Raw genomic sequence first — 24,127 nt, 5'->3', positions numbered from 1 at the left:
GGAATCTCTAGCAACATTGTAAATATACCTTCTGTTGTTGTGATGGTCAATTATTGTTAATCAATTTATGTTACGGCTAAAATACATTCCTTGATTTATTAAAGTGTGTTTCACGCCGTTAATTTTGTCTAAACCTAAGTGGGTAAAACCTTCTTGGTTATATTTATTTGTATGCATTGCCATAGACAAATAATCGTAAAGCTCAGCTGACTACTGTCACTTTGTAATTGGTAAATGGTCATTGTCAAGTTTATTGTTTTATCCGGATACATAAATAACATTTATTCTCGCTTTAAATTATTCCACTACAACAACCTATAAGCGTCAACACTAAGCATGGCTGGCCAAGATCAGAAGTCTGGAAACCAAAATGGTGTGACTGATAAAAATGATATAGAACCTATGGAACAAAATGATGAAGATGAGGAAAACGTTGCTGAAGGTACCTGTCTATCTTCAAATTTTCAGTAGAAATACTATTTATTAAGAAAATGTGTTTGAGAATCCCTTGCCTAATAACGGATACACAATTATTACTGTATGGGAAAATTTGTCTTTATGATAATGAGGAGGCATTCTATATTCCTTGATAATAATATTTCCCTTAGTAATATGGTCTCGTCCATCAAATTATATTAATGTTTGTCAAGTGAAGAATTTATAGTGTAAGAGCAATTTTACAATAATCTTGTTAATCTTGTTCCAGAGTACTATATGCTGGACTCAAAATTGGATGAGTTGAATTCAGCATTAGATTACTTGGAACAGAAAAACGATGACATTCATGAGAGACTTAAGGAGTTGTTACAGTCTAATATTGACATCAGGCAGGAATTACGCAATGAAAATGCAGAGTCAACTGCAAATAAATAATATTGTTTTATCTATTTAATTACACAGTATCTATGTCTATGTATGATGTTTATTAATTAAATATTGTTATTATTTCCAAATTTTAAAGTATTAATAGTTTGTGATGTAACAATAATAATTATTGTCTTATGAATAAATAAGTTCAGTTCAATGTGATTACCAATACAGTATTTTATTGTAGTATGCCAGACTAGTTAATTTATATAATAACTAACTAATAAGTATTGTAGTCAGTTCTGACTTTAAAAAAATCGGCTTATAAAGGTATAAAATGCATAAGTTCATTATGACACATAGTACAAACTTTTCCCCTATAAAAAAGTCCTGTTCATAGCAAGCATATCAGGAAAGTACTTTTGGTAAAATATGATGTTAGTAAAGATGATATTAAAGTCTATTATTATCAACATAACAATATAAAGTCACACATTAGCTAGTATGCATTTATTGTATCAATTTTCAGCAACTATCAATAAAAATTATAATTCAAGAAAAACAAGTATTTTTTTAATCTAGTACAATGAAACATCAAATTAATCTAGTGGTCTCCAGCCTTAACAAAACGTAATCCACAGTAACCACAAGCATGATCACCAGGTTTATCCTGCAAAAAAAGAAAATTACTAAACAACTGATTCATATATCATAATAACAAAGGTAAGCACACATTTCACACATTTAGTTTCATGGTTAGTAACTAAATTACTGAACCATTTGAAAATATCTGGCCTGAGACATTGAGTAAATAAAAACCAAGTAAGGGAAGGCACAAAATATCTCCAGGATACAGGAAACTGATCTCTGAACCCCAATCTACAGATTGCAATGTTGCAGCACTCACTCCCCCACTTACAAGAGCCATACACACAAGCAACTGGCTATCGCCTATCAAAGCATTTAAAATACAGCCTTTACCCATCATTGTGGTGTGGTCTTTAATTATCTGCCAATCTGCAGAATTCTACCACTTGGCACTTATGCACTGGTCCTTCAATTATTTTTATTTTTTCAACTTTAACATCAGAAAGGGAGCTTAAGGTGATCAGTAAGCTAGTAATTATATAAATACCAGATTAATGTAAACACGGGGATGTCCTTCAGGGCCACTGCCTCCATCACACCAAACAACCCTTGTCTTAACTTGCTTGGGTGGTACTTCAGCAATAAGGTTAATGGCCCAATTTTTGTTGACTTGCTTAGGTGCATGCATGAATCGTACCATTCTGTAGTCATCAGCTTCCCATTTCTATAAATCAATATTGTTATTATCCACATGTGCAAAGTTTATAAAATATATCTAATCATTATTCATAGAAAAAAAGTTTTGTATCTGCTATCAGATATATTTTTTTTGACAGAAATGAACCTAACCTTTATTAAAACATAAACATAATTTCATACAATACACAAGAAAGACGCGACAGTAAACTCCTACAAATAAGCACAGGTAGTATTTTCTTATTGGTAATAGAAAAAATTGACGTGAGAGGACTAAAAACATATAATGGTTATACTATTGATTATGCTATTATGTAAGAACAAAGTAAGTCAAATTAATAAAAACTTTTAAATCACAGAGATAAAAAACTGTAGTATTCGTTGCCGATTGACTAGCTGAAATTTTATTAAGAAAATAAACTGAAAACTTATAATAAATCAGAAATAAGTACTTGGCCTGTGTGAGTAACAACATCTTCTGTTTTAGAAGCAAAACAACGACGGGTTACATTTTGTACACTTCTTAACATTATTAATTCCTTAATAGGTACTCGGTATAGCGAATTATTCATTTTTGGTAGCTATATTGTAAGAAGTGAGATTATAACGTGTGATTTTTGTGAAGCAGCGACCAGTCAAATTGACAAAATGCTAAAAATGTTTTGATTTGAAAGAATGTCAATTGTCATTTGTCATGAATTTGACGTTTATCATGTCTGTTTATCTAATTTTTCAGTTTGGCAACTGTAAATACAAGCTATTCTCCAACAGTCCAACTGGTTATCCAACTTTAAATGTTTAGAAGGTAAGTTAACATGTTGATGCTTGTGAATCGTAATGGTCTGCGATCCGTAAGCGAAGCCGGTAAATTCCAATTGCCGTTATTACTATCTGACGTCATCGCGCGTTAGCAGAGTGTAGTGACTACATTCATGCAACTTAGTGAGCGACCAGCGAAGCTCATGTCGAGCGAAACGCGACAATGTTGTACCTACCACTTCGCCTCAAAATCGCTAATAACAATAAAGGCATACATCGTGAATTTAATTATTTTTTGGTGCCTGTAAATAAACAAAAATATCTCTCGGATATTTTTGATGCCCTTCTGCTTGTTTAAATAATAATAGGTACTTTAATACCAAGAACTAATTGGACTGCTTGCCTGTCTGCTGTGGCGTGGTCGCCACGCCGCCCGCGAACACTGCATCGGGAGGTCGTAGGTTCGATTCCCACACGGGACAATTGTTTGTGCGATCCACAAATTGTTGTGTCCGTTGTTTGTAAAAGTCCCCGCGACACAAGAACAATCCTTAGCGCGGGAGTTGTCTTAGTATCAGAATTACCTACTAAAACAATCCTGCAAGTTGACTATAAGAACAAAGTATCTACATACCAATTCTGGATTTCGTTGAAATATACATCGTGTGTCCAGTCTCACTCTATTGTTCGTATTTTTTTTTTTTTTATATACCTCTACAGAAAGTGGATAAGGTAAAAAAAGCAATAAAGTTCCATATTCTGTTTCCAAAAGTTTTATTATCATAATTTTTGGTAAGCTGTGTGAACAAAACCATGTAGTACCTAAGTAGACAGGCAGGTACTGCAACTAAATGCATACGTAGGTATCCAATTATTTAATAACTCATGATTTTAATTTGCATTATTGAAGTACCCTAATGATTTTATCAGTATTAATCAATGTTGTTAATTAAGATTAAAATAAGTTAATAATACCTAAAGGTAACTCACATAAGAGTCTACTCGCAGACACATCGCAAGTAATAGGAGCATTGACAATTCATATTATTATATCTACCAAGAATAAAACTGTAGGTACAGTATATTTCCTGCACATTCATTTCAAAATACACATTTCCCAGTAAAAAAAAACAAATAAATAGCATTTATATCTTCAATATTGCCATGCATAACGATAACGGGTTCACGAAGTCTTTCTATATGATGTCTATGATAGTGCAATATTCTTTTTATTTTACTTTAAAACAGATATACTTAAATATAAATACTTTATTACGTGTCTCACTAAGTTTATAGACTAATAATTAACAACTATAACAGAACTATCAATTATGCAAGTTGGAAAGTATAATAACTGCCCGAGGTGTTTTCTTTAATCATGGGAAAATTGCTTTACTCAATGAATGTACTGTTAAACCAAATAGAAAGCCGCGAGGGTCGGCAATACCCTATACTATGTATCTATTATCTGTACTAATGTTATATGTAACTGAAAAATGTAAGCGCATGCACCTTATTAGGTAAGGCTGTTTTCTGAATTGAGTGAAATTAATTTATGTTAGACTAGTGAAGAGACTATTTTTGTTAATGTAATTTAATTAAGCATAAATTGTGACACGAGTAATAATTATGAGTTGATAAGCAGTTATGCATAGATATTAATATCCTTGGTAAAAGCATCTTTCTCAGTAGATTTGACCAATGACGATTCCAAAGAGCCAAGTAATTCGTCAGAGTGCTTGTCAAGAGTGTTCCTGAAACGAAACAAAATATTTAAATCTATTATCAGGGGGCTTTATTAAAATTTAAGTACAGAAGAGTATTATGTCACCGTCAAAAAAACGTACCGGATTGTTCCAGTCTTTTCAGTATCAACTAAACATATACGCAATCAATTGCTTATTCGTCATGTTGCTACCGAAGAGATTTTAAAATCCGCCATCCCAATGATATAAAACTATAATTAAACTTACCTGCTGTTAGCGCGATGCATGCTAACTTCTCCAGAGAAGCTATCAGAATCATCATTCAATGAAGTTTGTGAATCTAGAATAAAACAATAAGGATGTTTATTAATCTCACATACCCGCAAATACACATACCTTTATATTCTTTAAATAAAATAGCTACCCGATGTGGTGAGGCGATGAGTAGTAAGATACTCGGCAGACAAGTATGGCGGCAAATCGTCAGCAGCGTCGCCAGTACCGCCCTCTGCGCCCAGAGTTTCAACCACTGAGAGCCACTGCCCATTATGACAACGGAACCTCTCCACCTTGAAAAACAAATTTATCATCATAACACTAGACTATGGCTACAAAAACATGCCAATAGGTGTATCCCAGGAGACTTGAGTCAGAGCACTACACTCAGCTCTTGGCGACCCGTAGTTACTACGCTTTAAAAAATAGGGATCTTGTCATTGTTTGCTAGTTAGTAGTAGTAAGTTAGAATATTTTGTTTTGGTAGTTTAGTGGTGTGGTTGATTTACCACATGCTACAGCGCTAAATAATGTAGGTTTGTTGTAAAGCGTAAAAGTAATACCGTCATATTTTACCTTTATCCTGACGGCCCATTCGTTTTGCATCTGGGATATAATGTCGAGGCACGTATCGCACATTTTACGTATCTCCGCATTCTTATCTTGCATCAAATCGATAAGGTAGGCTGGAGCTTCTGTAATAATATATAACTATTCTTAAGATCTTATTCATTATAATTCACTAAGATTATAATAAAAGAGAAGAGCAAGGTAAACTCTAGAGAAAATCGCCCGTCTAGGGTGTCACAACGAATAAGCGAAAAGTTCTCTTTCTCAAAAGATCCTTTTTTGTTCGACTTTCGGACAGATAGCGGGCCCACGTCCCCGCGATGGAAGGGACAGAAAAATGTTAAAGCAACGAGAAAACCAAACAAGCGTATGTAGTTCGCTAGTCACCTGTGCGGGAGACGAGGTAGTCGGCGGTGCGCGGGTGGGACAGCAGCTGGCGGAAGGCGAACACGGTCTGCAGCACGTGGTCGTCGTCGGCCTGGCGCAGGCGCAGCAGCGCCACGAGCGCGTCCGCGGCGCCGGCGCGCAGCAGCGCCGCGGCGGCGCGCTCGTCCGCGCTCAGCGCGCCCGCCACCACCACGCCCGCCAGCACCGCCGCCGCGCCGCTCCCGCCCTCTGCGCGACCGGGACACACCATATTATTATTTAGCATAAGCTTAGTGCCTTATTTATGCGGAGTCTAAGGCGCTGTCTCCACGGGCGAGAGAATCGCGACGAGTCCGCCCTTGTATCGTCGGACAATCTCCACGAGCGAGCGATAATTCCGCCGCGTATCGTCGCGAGTCGTAACGGAATCGCAGAGATTCCGCGGCGACTCGTACCGGTATCCCCGCGTTTTCCTTGTTTAAAAAGCTTATCGAAACAAGAGGCAACATTGAAAATAAATGACGATGCATTTGACAGCGCGCTCGCTGCGCGCTCGTCGCGATCGCGCGGCGGACCCGCTGCTTGTCGCGGACGACTAGCGCCGATGTATTGACATTTCGCACGCTCGTTGCCACTCGTCGTATCGCGGCGATATTATCGCCGTGTGGAGACGGTTCCATAGAGAGTGTATAGAAATACGTGGCACGACGATAATATCGCCGCGATTCTCTCGCTCGTGGAGACAGCGCCTAACATTTGCTCTCATTTAAATCTGAACTTTCCGTTTTTGACGTAATCGACGCAGCAATCATTTTGAAGGGCAATACTAACTATGTATAATACTTAGTAAAGAGTGATGCTGTGTTCGTTCTATCTATCGTTTTTGTTTTTCTTTTTATAAAATCACGCATTTTCCCACAATGGGTAGGCAGAGCACCGCCAGCCTATACGATACCACGTTTGACAATATTTTAAGCCCATTGTCTACGGAACACCAGGCCCATTGGACCCTTTACCGTCTCTCACCGTATGCTAGGAAGAGAAGCAGTCGAAACCTACTATGTTTTTCATACTCTCCCAGTCTCACATGGGAACTGATGGAAGCAAGGAAGCTTGGAAGCGTTCCATTACCCCTTACCTGGATCTAAAATCTTCATTATACATGGGATCAAATTGTATCGCTCGACGACAGCGTGAATATCGATATTATTGTTTGGATTCAGTATATTACTAAGAGTTCCCAAACATTCGACCATAAAATCTTCACTCGCGTCACCGTTGGTAACGGCTCCGGCGATGTCTCCGACGAACTCCTGTGCAGAAAATAGACATTGAATAGATTGCCTATACGTTACAATAACTGGTGACTGTTTCATTTTATTTTTACTTACTACAAAGAAACTCTTATTTTGTGAATGATGTGACAAGTTATGCACGAGTTTCATTAGCATAGCGTTTTTGTGTCGGAAGGCTCGTGCCAGTAGCTCGCGTAGACGTCCTTCAGCGGCCATTTGGTTAGCAGCGCGCTCGCACCACGCTAGATTAATGCACAGTGCCAGCAGCACATCAGTCGCTCCCGCGCCCCCGCATGACTCGCTCCCCACATTCAACAGTAACATATCTGTTAACTGAAACAAAAACATATTATTAATATATTCTTAACTGTATTTAGACCAGAGGTTCAATATTTTTGTTTATGATGCGAGGTCGATTAGTCAATCAATACCTCTGATAGAATGCTTGCATCATTGATCAGATTTTTTATATTTTGACATTATTTTTTGAACTTACCAGCTTCACACAGTCTGATTGTGTAAACATTAATTTTACTCGATCATCCATGCTCAAGTGATACAGAATTTTCATAGCCAAATTTATATGCTTGTCATCACCTAAAATTTATTTAAAATGGGGATTACTATTTATTTATTACTAATAAATGTGTATTAGCAAGTGGTCAGTAATACATACTTGTGAACTGGATAAATTTCGGTAATAATCCAATTTTAACCATCTTGTTGCGCAATTTTGTATCAAATGTTAAATTAAACAATAATTTTAAAGTGACATTGACTAGATCAGCATTAGAAGAATCCATCAAGGGTGCTAACTTCTCAATAATTCCTCGAGTCGCCATGCTGTTTTTATTTTCTACAAAAATCGAAAGCTTTTGCAAAAATGAAACAATTAGAATGAGAAGATCTATATTTGTATGTCTTTCCATTGCACCAATGAGTAAACCAACAATGTCCTTCTTGTGCATTTTTTCTTCTACTTTTACATTATCAGCAATATTGAGTAACATGTAAAATGCCACTCTCAATAATTGCTCTTGCCTCTTTGATAATGTTTTGAGTTTACGTTTCAATTGTTCTTCATCACTCTTAGATAAGAACTCATCAGAAGCACTGCAGAGATCTTCATGGTAACTGGAAACCAATGATCTGGATTTCTGCATAGTAACATCAGCAACGGCCCATGTTCCCGATTTCGGTCGCCGTTTTGGTTCTGGGATACGACTTTTTGGCAGTTCATTCTGAGATAACAAAAATTATTTGCATTTTGAAAACCACAAACATATTGTAATTACATTCATATGTAAAGACATTTAAATGAAATATAAACAATAATTAGAGCTATGTAGGTTTGAAATTTAAGTTATTATTACATAAATATTCAGCTGACCTAAACTCAAGGCCTAATTTAATAAAAAATAAATTATAAAGTCACTTTGTAACAAACCTTGTCAGGTGTGAGTACTGGTTTCTTGCCTTCAACTTTTTCTTTCCATTGGTCATATCTTTTTAGTTCATAATCTATGACATCCATACAAAGTGATCCAATTTTGTACTGAATAATAACAGGGTGGAATTCATTGTATGTGGAGAAACAAAAAAATGTGTATACTATGTTGGTGCTTAACTCTATACTTCTTTTCCACTCTTCCCTCAATACTCTTGATAGTGCACTCAATAAAGCTTCTGAAATTTTGAAATTCACTTTCATTATTTACAGTTTTGTATATAATAAATAAGGTAGGGTGCAAAAAGTTGCTTATAACATAATTACCATTCCTTGCTAGTTCAATTAAATTATCAGGATTTCTTGCAAGCTGTAGTATAAGTGCTGACCCTTTAATTTTTTCTGGGATATCATCATAAAGTAATTCAACATAATCATCTATGCAATTTAAGACTGCCACTGGCACACTTTCCACAGGACTCATGTTTCCAATTTATACCAGCAATACAACAATCTGTAATAATATAGAGTCATCAAATGCATGATTTTATATTTTTACGATAGTATAACGTTATTAATATAGAATAAATGAATTCATAATTACAGAGAGAATCAGACTAAACTAACAATAAAGACCTTAATGTCAACACCTATAATATTTCAGATGTTGACATCATATATTTTATCATATTAATGCAGTTTTAGAACCATAATGTCCTTCGCAGAACTGTTAGAACATCTTTTGGCTAGCAGATTTCGTAATACGATATAATCATAATGTTAGAAAGCAAAGCTGTCAAGGTAAACAAGTTCTTTTTGCTACAGGTCTTCAAAACATTATACATGTTGGAAAAACAATACATTCATCAATTTTAAAAGTTATTTGTTAATATGTATAAAACTACACTAACAAGTGCCTAAAAGCGTAAATAATATAGGTACATAGGTACAATATTATTGGCACATATCGTCTATTACTATGTTACTCCATTAAAATTTAATTTAAATCTGTTGAATACCCACCAACACATCACCCAGTTAATATAATTCTTAATAGTAATACGTGTTAATGGGGCATATACGATAACTTCCACCAGGAATTGAAATATAGACTTATCACAGAAAAATCAATACAAAACAGTTGATCTGAAAACTCAAAACTGTCACTACGACTAGCTAGTGACTTTGATAGGTACTTGACAGAAAATTGTAAACATCGGTCACAGATAACAATTTACAATTTAAATAATGGAAAATCAATAGAGTTTACTAAGATAAGACTTAAATATAAAAAAAGTTTTCAAGTACCTACTCTTTGTAGCTCTATGTAGTACTTACTACCTTTCCTAGGTATTAATAGATAAAAAAAATACTTGCGGCACTCAGCTCATTACATAAATAAAGCATACGTTTGATATTATGGGTACCTAATAATATTTAGGAAATATTACATGCATTTTCTTTATTATTATTCTTCATGGTGTATTGACATGTTTGTTTCTTTTTATATATTTATTGTAAAAATCAAATGCCACTCCCAAAAACTTTGCATAGCAGTGTCGTTAAAATGAAACCGTATAAGATTTTTCTCGAACTGACTTCCCCGTAATATATTATTTAATTAATCTAGGTAGTTAGGCTTACTTTCTATAAGTAAAAAATGTGTGATATCAATTCCAAAACTCATCACCCGTTTACTTGCGTTTACCATTTATTGGTTGATCACCGTTCATGTCTATTGTCTATGTCAAATTACTCTGTGTCTGTGGACATCACTATACATTAGACACAACAGTGCAGTGACTAATTTCAGGAATTTAATATTTCTAATCAATTTCAAATTTATTTAACAATGGTTCTATAAAAGTATTTATTTATTCAAATCATTTTGTGCTTTGCTACTAGTTTCTTTGGTTTAGCTGTCCAATTATTATTTATAGACTACTAAATGAGTGCTACGAAAGTTCCGTGACGATACAATATTATTTGTGTATTTCCTTTCAGTGAGATAAGAACGACGATATGAGATAATTTGAAGGACTCCTGCACTTTGGATCACCTCATTTTAATGGTATTTATTAAAATTTTCACCCTAGAAATGTATTTCTTGACGTTATCATAATGTCGTTCATTACGTACTTTCATTGTTGTTTACTTTGCAATAGTCGTAAATAAATATAAAATTGATATGCTTTATTTTGATCACGAACCGATGGAACTATCGGATATATGTATATTCTAGTGATAAAAGATTTCAATAGTCTTGAAATTAGCAGTTGATTCAACATAAGTTGTGAAAGTATCTCGAAAATAATAATTTTCATGACACGTTCACGAAGTAATTAATTAAATTACATTACCTACTTATCAAGTCGTTCGCTAGAGCTAAAATCACTTAGCTATAATTAATTGTGATGGTTATTTAAATATATGTTTTATGAAGTAAATATTATTCTTTATTCTCTCTCAGTATTGCAGCCTGAAGTAATGATTAAAAAAAAACACTCTCAATCCTCTTCAAGGAGTTTTAATTATTTATCCAGTAGCTTTCTTTATTTAAAATATGTTCTTTATTTTAGGTGAACAAGTTGCAAATCAATAATGTATTATATTCCTACTAAAATATGAATTGAAAATAACTATCAAAATGACTGAACGATTACCAGGTCTAACAGCTCCAATCTCTTTATCAACATATCACCAGCTAAGCTTAACAGGTAAATACTCATGGTTTCTGTTTAATTAAGGTAAATGTACATGTTATATAGGTACCTACTTATTCTATACATAATGAAGTGGAATAAAAGTGTTATGATATTCATCCTCTATTAAATTATTATTTAACTTGTATAGTGTGGTCTCTTCTCTTGTATTTTGTTATTCTATCATAATTTATATCTTACAATGTACCCATTAAACATTTAACTAAAACAGTTTTTATTATGGACTAGCACACAAGATTTGTATTCAATATTGAGATCACCATCTATTATTAAGAGAAATATTATGTAATGCAACGAACGAAGTAGATTATTTCCGTTACATATACTAGATTAAATAATTTAACTAATATTTGTGTTGTTTTCATAGTTGAATCAGCAAGCATAAAAAACTCTGGATTGTTTAAACCCAATCCATACTTGCAAGTGGTGATAGATGATAAACTTTCAAGGCGCACTGATTATATAAAGAACACTCTACATCCAAAATGGAAAGAAGATCTCACAGTGCTTGTTACACCACAGTCCCAGTTACTGTTCCGATTGGCAGATTATCATAGCTTTAGAAAGGATAACATTATAGGAGAAAAAAGGGTTCATCTGCTAAAGATTTTAATGTACTTCAATGGAAAATGTGATAATGTGGAGTTAACCATAGGTAAATATTGAATTTTATTACCTTATGTCATTTAACATTTGTACCACTGTATTACAAAGTTTAATATTTAAAGATACTTTTGTAATATTTGTGGGTCAGTTTTAATCTAAACTCTGCAATGACTATGTTATATTTATAAAAGTTGGTGGCCCAATCTTAATTATGTTAAAATAAATTCACATGTTGACATGACTAATGTGACAGCTTTGATTAGAACATGAAGGTTTGCATCAACATGACATTTGCTCATGTTATACTGTGGGTCATCTAGTTACCCTCACATTGATAAATGAAAATATTTCACCATTTGTTATATTTTGCTGGAGAGTATTATAATATTATGGCATTAATGAATTTTGCTAGTCCTAAAGTTCTAATAATCGGCTACTTTTCTTACTCACCATAGATCAATGAAACTATGTGAGAATTAATCTCAGAAACCATATAATTATGTTGGGGTTATTTGATGGTATTTGTTGCTAAATGTAGGCAGTGATTGTAACAACAGTGTTTTTGCTTAGATTTGATGAAGACTGTGTCCCAAGAAAATTCGTCTAGTGTAAGTGGGGAAGTGAAAACAGCAGAATTGGTAATTCTTTTGGATGGACTACGAGTTGATCCTTCAGTACTTAGTCAGTCACACGAAATACTCGGTGAATCTACCACCTCTGGCGGGCCGCTCAACGACGGCGTACGTGCCAGGTTACGATTGCGAAACATTCCCGAATCTATGCGATCCATGGTCCGCTCCCAAACTTTAAGGGTAAGCTTTACATTGCATTCTTCTCTTTCAGCAACCACTTTTTTGGCTATGGTGGTCTATCATTATGTAGTTGATCGTTTTCAATTTCATATCATACTTGTTATCTTCTTGTTATACATAGTACATAGACACTTATACATCTATTTTCCGCCGTGAAGCCACCACCAGGGCCGCCGCCTCTCAGCAATGGTACCGTGCACGACTCCGCGCTTAGGGTTTCCGGCGCTCAAGGGGCGGGCGGTACATCGGGAACCGGACCGGAGAGTGGTGCTGGCCCGTCTCACGCGGAACTCGACCCACCGGGTCCGCCGCCTACTGGAACGGGTTCCGCACACTTTGCTAATCCAGCAGAAGAGCCCCTGCCTGCTGGATGGGAAATGAGATACGACGTCTACGGAAGAAGGTGAGTTTCATCGCTTTGAACAATGCGTACATTGTAGAAAATGCAAAGAACAACATGCTTACTCATAATAACGCTAACGGTAATATAATTATTATAAATAATACAACAGATACTATGTGGACCACAACACGCGCTCCACGTCATGGGAGCGGCCACAGCCGCTGCCGCCGGGCTGGGAGGTGCGGCGGGACGCGCGCGGCCGCGTGTACTACGTGGACCACAACACGCGCACCACCACGTGGCAGCGCCCCGACACCGAGCGCCTGGCGCGCTTCCAGCACTGGCGCGGCGAGCGTCGCCACGTGGTGGCGCAGGGCAACCAGCGGTTCCTCTACCCGCACCCGCAGCCGCCTCATCAACCTGACTCTGACCACGATCCTAACACTACCGGTACGTAGCCTACGATTTATCGCCCTGCTTCCTACGAATACCTACTTACTACTACCTCAAAGGGACATAAACCCAACATTAAGTAGAGTCCTTGATTAGAATAGTCCATGATTTGGATTCCTGTAGGAAGTAAAACAGCAACAAGCATATCGTCTGATATGACTGCTATTGGATAAAGGGTTTTAAAAAATCAACTTCAGGTTTTTCGCCTGAATTAATTATTACTTTTGATAAGTTTCACTATTACAAGTCGTTCTAGTCGTGCATAATACACATTATCTTACAAACATTTCACAATCTTATCTATATAATACCAATTGCTTACGTAGAAATGTATGAATAGATAGAGATAAATCCTTGTTGCAAATAAATTAATTATGAATATAAAATCTCTAATTATAAAATTTATCGGATATAATGCATGAAGTTGTTTTGTAAAAACTGCTATAAAAAGTGCTGCCTATACCAAAATTCCAAATGTGAATTTTTGTATGATTTTTATTTATAGAATGGAAATTTTCATCAATCAATATTTTAAACTCGTAATTATGAAAAACATTTTATGTTTGTTAATAGAGCAGGAAAACGGCTTAACGGATTTGGACAAAATTTACCATGTTGGTCGTTACTATGTGGTTTATGACCTCGATAACATGTAAATACGTAGAATATTTTGTTTTTATCACGAACAATCTTTTCTTTTACCGTTTTACAGGTCATATTCTGATTGATACTCAAGTTTCCCTGCAAGCTCCACCCATTTAAAAAAAAAACGTTGATTTAATTTCGCGGTTGTCGTAGACCAGCTGTAATGAAATGATTTGTTTATTAGTCTGAATACCCAGAAAAAAAAATGTCTGCCCTCGTCAAAGGTCTTAGAGAGTTGTGTAGTTGCAACCTTGTGATTCTGTGTGCGGCGTAGAATTGATAGATTGGTAATGAGATAAATATTTTTTGTACCACTATTATTATCGCCTGAAAACAAAGCAAACATATTAACTGTTGTCAGTTACTGTAGTATCCCGGGTGTACTAGCATTTATATAAAACATGTGTTTTAGTCTATCTCGTGGTAAAACTAAGATTGCGAGTATGTACAGATAAAAACGTAAGTCCAAATGGAATAAAAAATGCCAACGGAAACAAAGATTATTGCATATTATGTATTTTTCCTCTAATTGTAGGTATCAAGAATACGGTAAAATGAGGGTTTTAAAAGAGAAAAGACCTTCCAATAACACACAATGTTACTTTCAGGGGGTAGTACGGATGCGGGGACGAGTGGGTCAAATTTGCCAGGACCTCCGAGCGCTGATTTTGAAGGTCAATGATCATTCATATTTACATGTAATTCGGTGCTTTTGCATCGAATTCTAAAGCCTTGTACATTGCACTATTCACATGGCTTGATGCTATACACATATAATATAATCATCATTCAATCACAAAAACAAACCTTACAGTTATGTATAGGTTCTCATGTATTAAGTATAAGTCTACTTGACTTTTATTTTAATGCTGTAAAAAAGCTCGGGATTTTTAACGAGGGTAGCTGATAATCTTTAAATTTATTTTTATAGGTACCTTACCTATACTATCTGAACTAAAACTGTCAAAGCAAAACGTACTCATTTATATTCAATAAGTTATAAGTTATCACCAGCACTGCTTAAATCCTATTAATTATTATTATTGTATTCGTATATGCTACGTCTTGAAAGGTACTTAGATGTTCGTGGTGCATTGTTTGTTTCGCCGCTGCAACGGTGTTTGGGTACAGCTTGGGTTCCACGTTCGGTCCTCATGAAGAACAGATATTTGTAGTTCCACAATTTTCGGATCTTACAAAGATTTATTTATGTTTATCGTTACATCTTAAAGACATAAAGCGTTGTTAAAAATGCAAACGCACGGTTCAACAGATGTGGTTTTCGATAGAACACAAGTCATTGTGTCGAAATTATGCCGTTTTTAACCTCCGACGCAAAAAGAGGGGTGTTATAAGTTTGACGTGTCTGTCTGTGTGTCTGTCTGTGGCATCATAACTCCCGAACGTATGCAGGGATTACTATTTACGACGTATTTTTTTAGAATTATTATTACATTCTTAGGTACTTTAAGATCAAGTTTTTTTTTACTTTTTAAAGGGAAATTAAGTTCTGGTATCGGGGTTTTTAAAATTTTTAATTATTTAAAATCAATATGCGGCCCAGTCGGCGTGGTATTGCGGCTGGGTTAGACGCTAGTTTTGTTAGTGCATTGGTAGGTAAACTAAATTATTTTCTTTCGATAATCTCATTCTTATCATTAGTTTATCAATCAAATGTACCTACCTACAATTAGGCAATTCTCAATGTTATGTGCAAATGTTTGATTATTATTCGGCGATTTATACTTTCACGCTGATAATATATGTAAATGAGGCTAAATGTGCAAAGAAAACGCTTTTAGGTTTGTTATTAACCTTAAGAAAGTTTTCTTTAAGTAGGCCTAAAAGTTGATATTGAAAATAGCTGTTTTTATGGAATGTTCGCGTTTGTATGGTTGTGTTCGCGGAATCAGATCCCCAAAAACGCGAGATGCATTTCGAGTTTGCTGGAATAAACGTACGTTCGTTGTAATAATATACTTACATACATATGGCGTGTTATTTGGTATCTGCCTAGCCCTATAGGGAAAAGGCGTGCTATGTATATGACGTATATTTTACTGGCTACATTCTAAGGCTGTATTGCATTATATTAGGTCGGGGAAAAAATCTTTTCGCATTATAGTATGTATGAACTTGTAATAAAATCTCTTTGGCTTCCAGAATGACAAAAGTGCAAACGGTTCATTAGGTTTCCTTCAGTAAGCTCGTGAGGTACCCGAATATCGAGCTTTTTTGTGTAGAGAAAAGATTTTATTACAAGTTCATACATACTATAATGCGAAAAAACTTTTTCCCCGACCTAATAGATTGTTAATGCTACTTTCAGGAGGCAGTACAGATGCAGGCACGAGCGGCGCCAGTGTACGATTACCTGGACCAGCACCTAGCGTCGATTTCCAAGGTCCGACAACAAAGTTATGAATTAATTGTATTATCACTTAGCGACCTTGTAACCAATGGTCTTGAAATGCTGAAGCTTATCGTTAACTAAAACAACAACGCTCATGACATCTCGCTCGTCTATTATCACAGAGCATATATAATGATTTGCCGAAATTTGATTGTCCTCGCTAATATCAGTTAGAAGGGAGTGCCCGGAAACGGGTAGCGGGAATAATATTCCTCCTAAAATTTGTGAAAATTCGGAATTCCTCAAACAAACCTTTGCAGTGACGCAACGTGTAAGTACAAGGTATGTGCGTTTCAGGTGGCAGTAGCGAGGCGGGCACGAGTGCGGCGCGGGCGGGCGGCGCCGGCGCGGCGCCCGACGATGCGCTGGGCGCGCTGCCGGCGGGCTGGGAGCGCCGCGTGCAGCCCGACGGCCGCGTGTACTACGTCAACCACAAGAACCGCACCACGCAGTGGGAGGACCCCAGAACGCAGGTGAGTCACGCCTCCCGCGTCGTCACCGCGGGCCGCGAGCTCGCACGCTGACGCCGTTGTATCTGTGCAGGGGCAGGAGGTGAGCGCGCTGGAGGAGACGCTGCCGCCGGGCTGGGAGATCCGCTTCACGGAGGAGGGCACGCGCTACTTCGTGGACCACAACACGCGCACCACCACGTTCCAGGACCCGCGGCCGGGCGCGCCCAAGGGCCCGCACGGCACGTACGGCGTGCCGCGCGCCTACGAGCGCTCGTTCCGCTGGAAGCTCAGCCAGTTCCGCTACCTGTGTCAGAGCAACGCGCTGCCCAGCCACATCAAGATCACGCTCTCTCGACAGTCACTGTTCGAGGATTCTTACCACCAGGTCGGTTTCGTCGTTTGCTATTTTACGTTTTGGGGCGTCCTTGGAGTGGTTTTAGGGAGTTTTAAGATGTCGTTCGTATTTCAGATAATGAGGTTGCCGGCGTACGAGCTTCGTAGACGATTGTATATAATATTCCGCGGCGAAGAAGGATTAGATTACGGAGGAGTCAGCCGGGAGTGGTTCTTCTTACTGTCGCATGAAGTGCTCAACCCCATGTACTGTTTATTTGAGTACGCCAACAAAAACAACTACAGTCTGCAGATCAATCCTGCCAGCTACGTCAATCCGGACCATCTTCTTTATTTCAAGTTCATCGGGCGATTTATTGCTATGGCCTTGTACCATGGTAGATTTATTTATTCCGGTTTCACCATGCCCTTCTACAAGAGAATGTTAAACAAAAAACTTACTATGAAGGACATAGAATCTATCGACCCTGAATTCTATAACTCGTTGGTGTGGATCAAAGACAACAACATTGACGAATGTGGCCTAGAAATGTGGTTCAGTGTTGACTTTGAAGTCTTAGGACAAGTTATACATCACGAGTTGAAACCTTCCGGTGATAAGGAACGTGTTACTGAGGTAATCTTCATGTTTATGTTACTATATAATCTAGTACTACATCCTTCTAATATTTTTTATGACAATTTTGTTATATTTTTTATGTTACTTGTCCATGAAAAAAATAAGGAACAAATTTTGACATTAGATTAAACAAAAACATATTTGAACACAGACCAATTTTTCATTATACTATAATTTGACGCGAGCTTGTTTAGTTAGTTTTCATACAAACGTTATGTCTAAAATGTATTATGTTTCCAGGCGAACAAAGAGCAATACCTACAGTTAGTTACTCAGTGGCGAATGACTCGGGGAATAGAAGAGCAAACATCTGCGTTCCTGGATGGCTTTAATGAGGCAAGCTTTTATATTCCAATAATAATATAAAATAAATACTGGTTTCTATCCCGAAAATACCAAGTAATGTTGGTTTTTATTTTTCCACCAGGTTGTACCTTTAGAATGGCTGAAATATTTTGACGAGCGTGAATTAGAGTTGATGCTCTGTGGAATGCAAGAAGTCGATGTAGACGACTGGCAACGTAACACTATCTACAGACACTATACTCGCACGAGCAAACAAGTCCTATGGTTTTGGCAGGTTAGTCTCTTTATATGAGTGTATCTTGGACGACTGGTGTATTGTGTAAAGACTAAGGAACTTGGATTAAGTTTTAGGTGTTATTAAATAAAATATAAGCACTATATCTATTTTAATACCCAAAAGTTTCAATGTATACTATTTGTCTGCAATTTGCGCTAAAAGTAACAAATTTTGATGTCACATGTTCACTAAGGTTTGCCACACACAATCGGACTGGGGAACTATAGTCGATATAGATATTGTTAATAATAATCTAATATGAGGTCGCTGCATAATTAAATCATGCTAGGCTTGGCAACAACTGATTTATGTCGATCGGCCTTTATCGTCTGTTCATGATTTGATCCAATGCCGCCTACCTTAGAGATAAGGTGTAACACGATTGGACACAAAAGAAGTACTTACTACATCTACTACTACTACTACATCGGCAGAATGGGTATAAGCCGAATGATGCCGAACAAGTGTAGTAATTACTCCGGTCGGCTTTTTTGTTTGACAAATACTGCCGAACAGACATATGTTTGTAACAAACCTAACTTCCGTGACAGTCGACGTTTATAATTAGCATATTTTAAAAAGTATTTCTTAAACAATAATCGTTATTGTTTCGTTCCAGTTCGTCCGACAAATGGATAATGAGAAACGAGCAAGGTTACTTCAGTTTGTAACAGGCACTTGTCGAGTTCCAGTCGGAGGGTTCGCTGAACTTATGGGATCGAACGGCCCGCAAAGATTTTGTATAGAAAAGGTAAAACTAACTTTTTGTTGGGAGGTTCGTAGACCCGCATGCGGTATGATTGAACAGAACATATGACTGAAAATCCATGCCTTGGGCGATTGAATGTATCTTGAACAAGTTCAAAACAAGTAAAGAGATGGACCAATCATTTAGGTTGATTTTTAACAATATAATTTGATCCCATAAAAAACATATATTTTTAAATCACTTACTTTGTTTCATGTGTTCTATAATAAAATTTTCTTCTGACAGGTTGGAAAAGACACTTGGCTACCCCGGTCACATACTTGTTTCAACCGGCTCGACTTACCGCCATACAAGAGCTACGAGCAACTATGTGAGAAACTTAACTATGCTATCGAAGAAACTGAAGGCTTTGGTCAGGAATAAAATAATTGTTATATATATTATTAGAATCACTAAATAGTTATTGTAAATTATTATAACATGAATGCACCACCTCAAAGTGAGGAATTATTCACCAATGGAATTGGTGCTGTCATAAAAAGACCAACCAAATAATTATATGAATATATTTGTAATAAATAACTTCTATATAATAAAACTATGTAGATATGTTAGTGTAATAATGTCGATTGTTTAAGAAATATTTGTTTGAACTACATTTAAAACAAAGTTCTTCTAAAGGTTCATTAAATAATTTTTAAACAGATATTTGTATTTTATATATAAATTCCTAAGACACGTGTCGTTAACTATGTCGAGTTTAGTACTGCGATGTTCGAGTTTAATAGCCCGGCTCCGTTAGGTATTTTGCCGACATAATGTCGTTCAAATTGGTCAAGTGTGCCCCAGGGGCATAAAACACAATTTGAATAAGTGAAAGTATTCTTATTAGTACAAATGTTCTCATAAAAACAAATTTAATTTAAACTTTGGGACATGGTTATTAGAAATATGGATGAAAAAACAATTTTGTCAAGTGAAGTTTATTTAAGTTAATCATCATTACATGCTGGCTTTACCACTTAATAAACTATACAATAGATAAACTGGCATTAAATAAATGTAAAAAAACAATGCAATTCCTTATCAATTAAGTTTAACTTAATCTGCTAACTAAAAATTATCCAGTGGAGATACAGCCGAGCAAATTAAATAATATTATACTTGCATCAATAAAAAAAAACTTATGACAATTTTAAGTTGGCAAAGTTTTCTGCAATCTTAATGGCTTCATCAAGGCTGCCTGGTTTGTTGCCGGAAGCTTGACCAGATTCTGCTTTACCGCCGCCTTTGCCGCCCATGACGGGAGCTACAGACTGAATCCATTCAGATGCTAAGAGTCCTTTCTCAATAGCATTTTTGGGTACTGCAGCAAGACAGAATATTTTATTAGTCTCATCATCAACAGAAAAGAACATTGCTGCAGTTGTAGGGCAGAGTTGCTTAACCTGTTTTAATGCATTGTCCAACGCTTTTGTGTTACCATAGGCTTTCAATTCAGATACAATAACAGTGCTGTCCTTCTTTTCCTGGCAAATTTCTTTAGCTTTTTCTGTGACCAGATTTATGGTAACAGCTTTAGCAGCTCTTTCCTTATCATCAAGTTGCTTTTTAAAGTTTTTAAGTAAAGATCTCAATTCCTCTTTCTTCCAATAAGATATTTGAGCTTGAGATATGTCATTAGTCAGGTCGACAATTTTCTTTACAATTTCCTTCTGATTTATATTGCCACTTTGATCTTTAATAAGATTAGCAATATTGTTGACTTCATTTTCTAAAATGCTTAATTTGTTTAAAGCTTTCAATGCTTCTGGACCTGTCAAAGCGACAATTCGTCTTATACCCTTTGCAATACCCTCTTCACTTACAATGACGTAATCTCCAATGTGACCAGTTTGATGTAAGTGAGAACCACCACAAAATTCTACAGAGGTCTCAAAACCAGTTGGGCCATCAGGATTTTTTTCTAATTCCTCTACTGGTACTCCAACAGATACAACTCGCACGGGATCAGGGTAATGTTCATCAAACATAGCTCTTAGTCCATTTATTTTCTTTGCAGCAGATAAACTTGTATGCTTAGCATAAACAGTTTTATTTTTGTTAATGATTTCTTTAATTTGATCTTCTGCCTCTTTGATTTGTTGTGTAGACATTGGGCCTTTATTAGTAAAATCAAACCTGAGACGGTCTGGCATAACAAGTGAACCCCTTTGGTCAGAGTCATTTCCCAGAACTTTTCGTAACACATTATTTAGTACATGTGTGCCAGTATGATTATTCATGACAAGTCTTCGTCTTTCAGTATCAAGATGCAGTATCAATTTATCACCAACTTTTAGTGACCCTTCAACTTTTCCAGTATGCAGTACATAGCCTCCCTTGACCTGCACATTTTTCACCATAAATTCAACGCTATCGTCGTCGGCTTTTACCATGTAACCCTCATCAAATATTTGTCCTCCTTGTTCTGCATAAAAATTCGTTTTGTCTAATATAATTCCACAGTCTTGTCCGGATTGTACTTCAGTCACAAACTGTTTATCTCTTCGTAATGCAACAATAGTGCCAGAACATGGAGCAAAACTATACACAGCATCTTTGTCTGCAGAGGATGGCACATAGTTGTATTTAGGTGAATCATCAGTTGTGGGGACTCCAGTTTCTTGAAGGTGAGTAATGGCATAAACATCCAATGCTAGTAGATCTTCCTGTCCAGCTGTTTTACCCTGTGAAATCAACTGGGATTCTTTCTTAGCTTTTTCATATCCTTCCATATCAATAGTTAAACCCTTTTCTTCACACATCAAATGTGTAAGGTCGATTGGGAATCCATATGTATCATAAAGCCGCCAGGCAACATCTCCAGGTATGATGTTACCATTAAGTTTTTCAATAGTTCTATTTAGCAAATTTCTACCACGTGAAAGTGTTTTCAAAAATTGCAGTTCTTCCTCATTTATAAGTTGGATAAGAGACTCAGGATCTTTTTTGATTTCAGGGAAAACATCACCTAGTAAATCGACAACTGTGTGAACTAGTGATCCAAAAAATCCTGGTTTAGCATTCAATTTTTCAGATGCATAACGTACAGCTCTTCTCAAAATCCTGCGAAGCACATATCCTCTACCTGTGTTGTCTGGACAGCCTCCATCAGACAAAGCAATGGTCAATGTTCTGGCATGATCTGCTAATACTCTGTAAGCCATATCTATGCCATCTACATCCTCAGCTCCAACTTTACCAGAATAAGGCCTGACACCAGTGCCATTTTCAATAGCTTTAAATATAGGCATAAAGAAATCAGTATCATAGTTAGCCCTCTTGTTTTGAATAACAGAGACTAATCTCTCAAGCCCCAAACCACAATCTATATGTTTTTTAGGCAACAACTTCAATGAGCCATCTGTTTCTCTATTAAATTGAATAAATACCAAATTCCAGATTTCAAGCACATCAGGATCATCCATATTAACAAGATGTGCTGCTTGGCGCCCTCCAATTCTATCATAATGCAGTTCAGAGCATGGCCCACATGGACCAGTCTCACCCATTTCCCAAAAGTTGTCCTTCATGCTTCCAGGTAAAATATGGGATTCAGGAACTCCTAGTTTTAACCAAATATCTCTACATTCTAAATCAGGTTCAAGCCCAGAAGCAGAGTCTCCGCCAAAGTAAGTAACATACAAACGATCTCCAGACAATTTATAAACCTCTGTTAAAAGTTCCCATGCCCAAGCACATATTTCCTTTTTAAAGTAATCACCAAATGACCAGTTGCCCATCATCTCAAAGAACGTATGATGATACACATCTTTTCCAACATCATCCAAATCATTGTGTTTACCTCCTGCTCTAATGCATTTTTGAGTATTTACAACTCTCACATATTGAGCCATATCAGAATTTGGGTCGACTGATCCCAAAAAAATGGGTTTAAACTGATTCATTCCAGCATTTGCAAACAACAGTGTAGGATCATCCAGGGGAATAGTAGATGAAGAGTGAACATATTTATGTCCTTTTTTATTGATGAAAAAATCAATAAATGTTTTTCTTATCTCATTACCAGTCATTGAAGTATCCATTTTTTACTGAATCTGAAAAAATATAAAGGCAATGTTGTGGTGATCAAATAATATTTTTAACTGTTCAAATCATTCTAATACTGAACATTGTTGTCCATGACAGCAGTTGTAACTTATTACTTTATTGCAATTAAGTTTTATTGAAATTTATTTATTGCAGTCAAGTAACTAATAAGTATAATGTCCCCATTATGTTGAAACTGAAATTTAATTAAAATGTAATATTTTTTCAATGAACAAATAAGTTTTTGAGTAACAGCTGTTTTTTTTCTATGTGGCACATCGGCTCAACATACAACTCTCAGTATTTTACAATACCGACCTACAATTGCATCATGATACATACGACAGTATATATAGCTATATGTAGATCAATTAGAAAGGTTACATTTCAAGTTATTGGTTTTAATAAAGGGTAAGTTAACAAAACTAGAAGTATGTTGTAGTTAAAGAGATTTGAACTGCATAAAAATAGGTAATAGTTAAAAAAATATATAGTATTACAGTTAAATGATAATGCATATGGTAAACGAATGTAAAAAACTGCAATATGCTACATACTTAACCATTTTTTACTTTAAGTACTTTATTAAAAATGATAAAGTTAAGGACAAAAGATGACTACTTCACTTTTCTACAAAAATAAGCTTGTACTTACTGTGTTTCCAAGGATTATTTTCGGTAACTAAAACTGGTAAAGTTGTGAACAGTCACCAATCACCGCCACATGCACAGCACACAGCGCCAACAAAACGGTGAAAGATATGACAATATGACTAGTGACAGTTGTCATTTGACACTTAAAACCAAAAACAAA

The 24,127-nt window shown here is 36.3% G+C and overlaps 5 protein-coding genes across 7 annotated transcripts; 2 read left to right on the top strand and 3 right to left on the bottom strand.

Annotated features, from left to right (window-relative positions):
• Positions 1–209: 209 nt before the first annotated feature.
• On the top strand, positions 210–1,036 carry LOC142987375 (uncharacterized). The gene is made up of 2 exons (XM_076136097.1): positions 210–442; positions 707–1,036. The coding sequence occupies exons 1-2, from the start codon at positions 337–339 to the stop codon at positions 871–873; spliced, it is 273 nt and encodes a 90-aa protein (XP_075992212.1). The 5' UTR covers positions 210–336; the 3' UTR covers positions 874–1,036.
• A 266-nt stretch (positions 1,037–1,302) lies between these two features.
• On the bottom strand, positions 1,303–2,758 carry ND-13A (NADH dehydrogenase (ubiquinone) 13 kDa A subunit). Its single transcript, XM_076136096.1, has 3 exons — positions 2,544–2,758; positions 1,943–2,119; positions 1,303–1,477 (listed from the first exon to the last, which is right to left on the bottom strand). Exons 1-3 carry the CDS (start codon positions 2,661–2,663, stop codon positions 1,412–1,414), a joined length of 363 nt encoding a protein of 120 aa, XP_075992211.1. The 5' UTR covers positions 2,664–2,758; the 3' UTR covers positions 1,303–1,411.
• An 855-nt stretch (positions 2,759–3,613) lies between these two features.
• On the bottom strand, positions 3,614–9,681 carry Kap3 (kinesin associated protein 3). The gene is made up of 12 exons (XM_076136095.1): positions 9,534–9,681; positions 8,838–9,024; positions 8,511–8,749; positions 7,740–8,304; positions 7,560–7,660; positions 7,160–7,396; positions 6,907–7,081; positions 5,790–6,017; positions 5,409–5,527; positions 4,981–5,125; positions 4,824–4,896; positions 3,614–4,604 (listed from the first exon to the last, which is right to left on the bottom strand). The coding sequence occupies exons 2-12, from the start codon at positions 8,992–8,994 to the stop codon at positions 4,496–4,498; spliced, it is 2,148 nt and encodes a 715-aa protein (XP_075992210.1). The 5' UTR covers positions 8,995–9,024; positions 9,534–9,681; the 3' UTR covers positions 3,614–4,495.
• Positions 9,682–10,236: 555 nt separating this feature from the next.
• Positions 10,237–19,928, top strand: Su(dx) (WW domain containing E3 ubiquitin protein ligase suppressor of deltex). Of its 3 annotated transcripts, XM_076136088.1 has the most exons (16): positions 10,237–10,376; positions 10,515–10,581; positions 11,090–11,227; positions 11,601–11,888; positions 12,410–12,651; positions 12,810–13,054; positions 13,164–13,444; positions 14,701–14,766; positions 16,422–16,496; positions 16,803–16,978; positions 17,049–17,342; positions 17,427–17,927; positions 18,171–18,266; positions 18,358–18,510; positions 19,133–19,264; positions 19,508–19,928. In XM_076136088.1, the coding sequence occupies exons 3-16, from the start codon at positions 11,158–11,160 to the stop codon at positions 19,643–19,645; spliced, it is 2,757 nt and encodes a 918-aa protein (XP_075992203.1). In that variant the 5' UTR covers positions 10,237–10,376; positions 10,515–10,581; positions 11,090–11,157; the 3' UTR covers positions 19,646–19,928. The 3 variants fall into 3 exon arrangements, with proteins under 3 accessions (XP_075992203.1, XP_075992202.1, XP_075992204.1); XM_076136087.1 differs by having other exon boundaries at positions 10,260–10,581; XM_076136089.1 differs by lacking the exon at positions 14,701–14,766 and having other exon boundaries at positions 10,261–10,581.
• Positions 19,929–20,189: 261 nt separating this feature from the next.
• Positions 20,190–24,114, bottom strand: AlaRS (alanine--tRNA ligase, cytoplasmic). The gene is made up of 2 exons (XM_076136086.1): positions 23,969–24,114; positions 20,190–23,322 (listed from the first exon to the last, which is right to left on the bottom strand). Exon 2 carries the CDS (start codon positions 23,308–23,310, stop codon positions 20,407–20,409), a length of 2,904 nt encoding a protein of 967 aa, XP_075992201.1. The 5' UTR covers positions 23,311–23,322; positions 23,969–24,114; the 3' UTR covers positions 20,190–20,406.
• Positions 24,115–24,127: the final 13 nt, after the last annotated feature.

The sequence above is a fragment of the Anticarsia gemmatalis genome, chromosome 3, assembly GCF_050436995.1.
Source record: "Anticarsia gemmatalis isolate Benzon Research Colony breed Stoneville strain chromosome 3, ilAntGemm2 primary, whole genome shotgun sequence".
NCBI lineage: Eukaryota > Metazoa > Arthropoda > Insecta > Lepidoptera > Erebidae > Anticarsia > Anticarsia gemmatalis.
Note: the sequence above shows the minus strand (reverse complement) of the source record. Positions and strands in the feature narration are given on the sequence as shown.

What these genes read in the sequence shown, in the direction of transcription:
- Kap3 (XM_076136095.1), bottom strand. Translation starts at nt 8,994, where the DNA reads ATGAGTCCTGTGGAAAGTGTGCCAGTGGCAGTCTTAAATTGCATAGAT. An exon ending in AATCAGACTGTGTGAAGCTG is followed by an intron (nt 7,397 to 7,559) that starts GTAAGTTCAAAA and finishes TTTTTGTTTCAG; the next exon opens with TTAACAGATATGTTACTGTT. An exon ending in AATGAAGATTTTAGATCCAG is followed by an intron (nt 6,018 to 6,906) that starts GTAAGGGGTAAT and finishes CCGGTCGCGCAG; the next exon opens with AGGGCGGGAGCGGCGCGGCG.
- AlaRS (XM_076136086.1), bottom strand. Translation starts at nt 23,310, where the DNA reads ATGGATACTTCAATGACTGGTAATGAGATAAGAAAAACATTTATTGAT.
- ND-13A (XM_076136096.1), bottom strand. Translation starts at nt 2,663, where the DNA reads ATGAATAATTCGCTATACCGAGTACCTATTAAGGAATTAATAATGTTA. An exon ending in TTGTTACTCACACAGGCCAA is followed by an intron (nt 2,120 to 2,543) that starts GTACTTATTTCT and finishes ATTGATTTATAG; the next exon opens with AAATGGGAAGCTGATGACTA. An exon ending in CCCGTGTTTACATTAATCTG is followed by an intron (nt 1,478 to 1,942) that starts GTATTTATATAA and finishes CTTTTTTTGCAG; the next exon opens with GATAAACCTGGTGATCATGC.
- LOC142987375 (XM_076136097.1), top strand. Translation starts at nt 337, where the DNA reads ATGGCTGGCCAAGATCAGAAGTCTGGAAACCAAAATGGTGTGACTGAT. An exon ending in TGAGGAAAACGTTGCTGAAG is followed by an intron (nt 443 to 706) that starts GTACCTGTCTAT and finishes ATCTTGTTCCAG; the next exon opens with AGTACTATATGCTGGACTCA.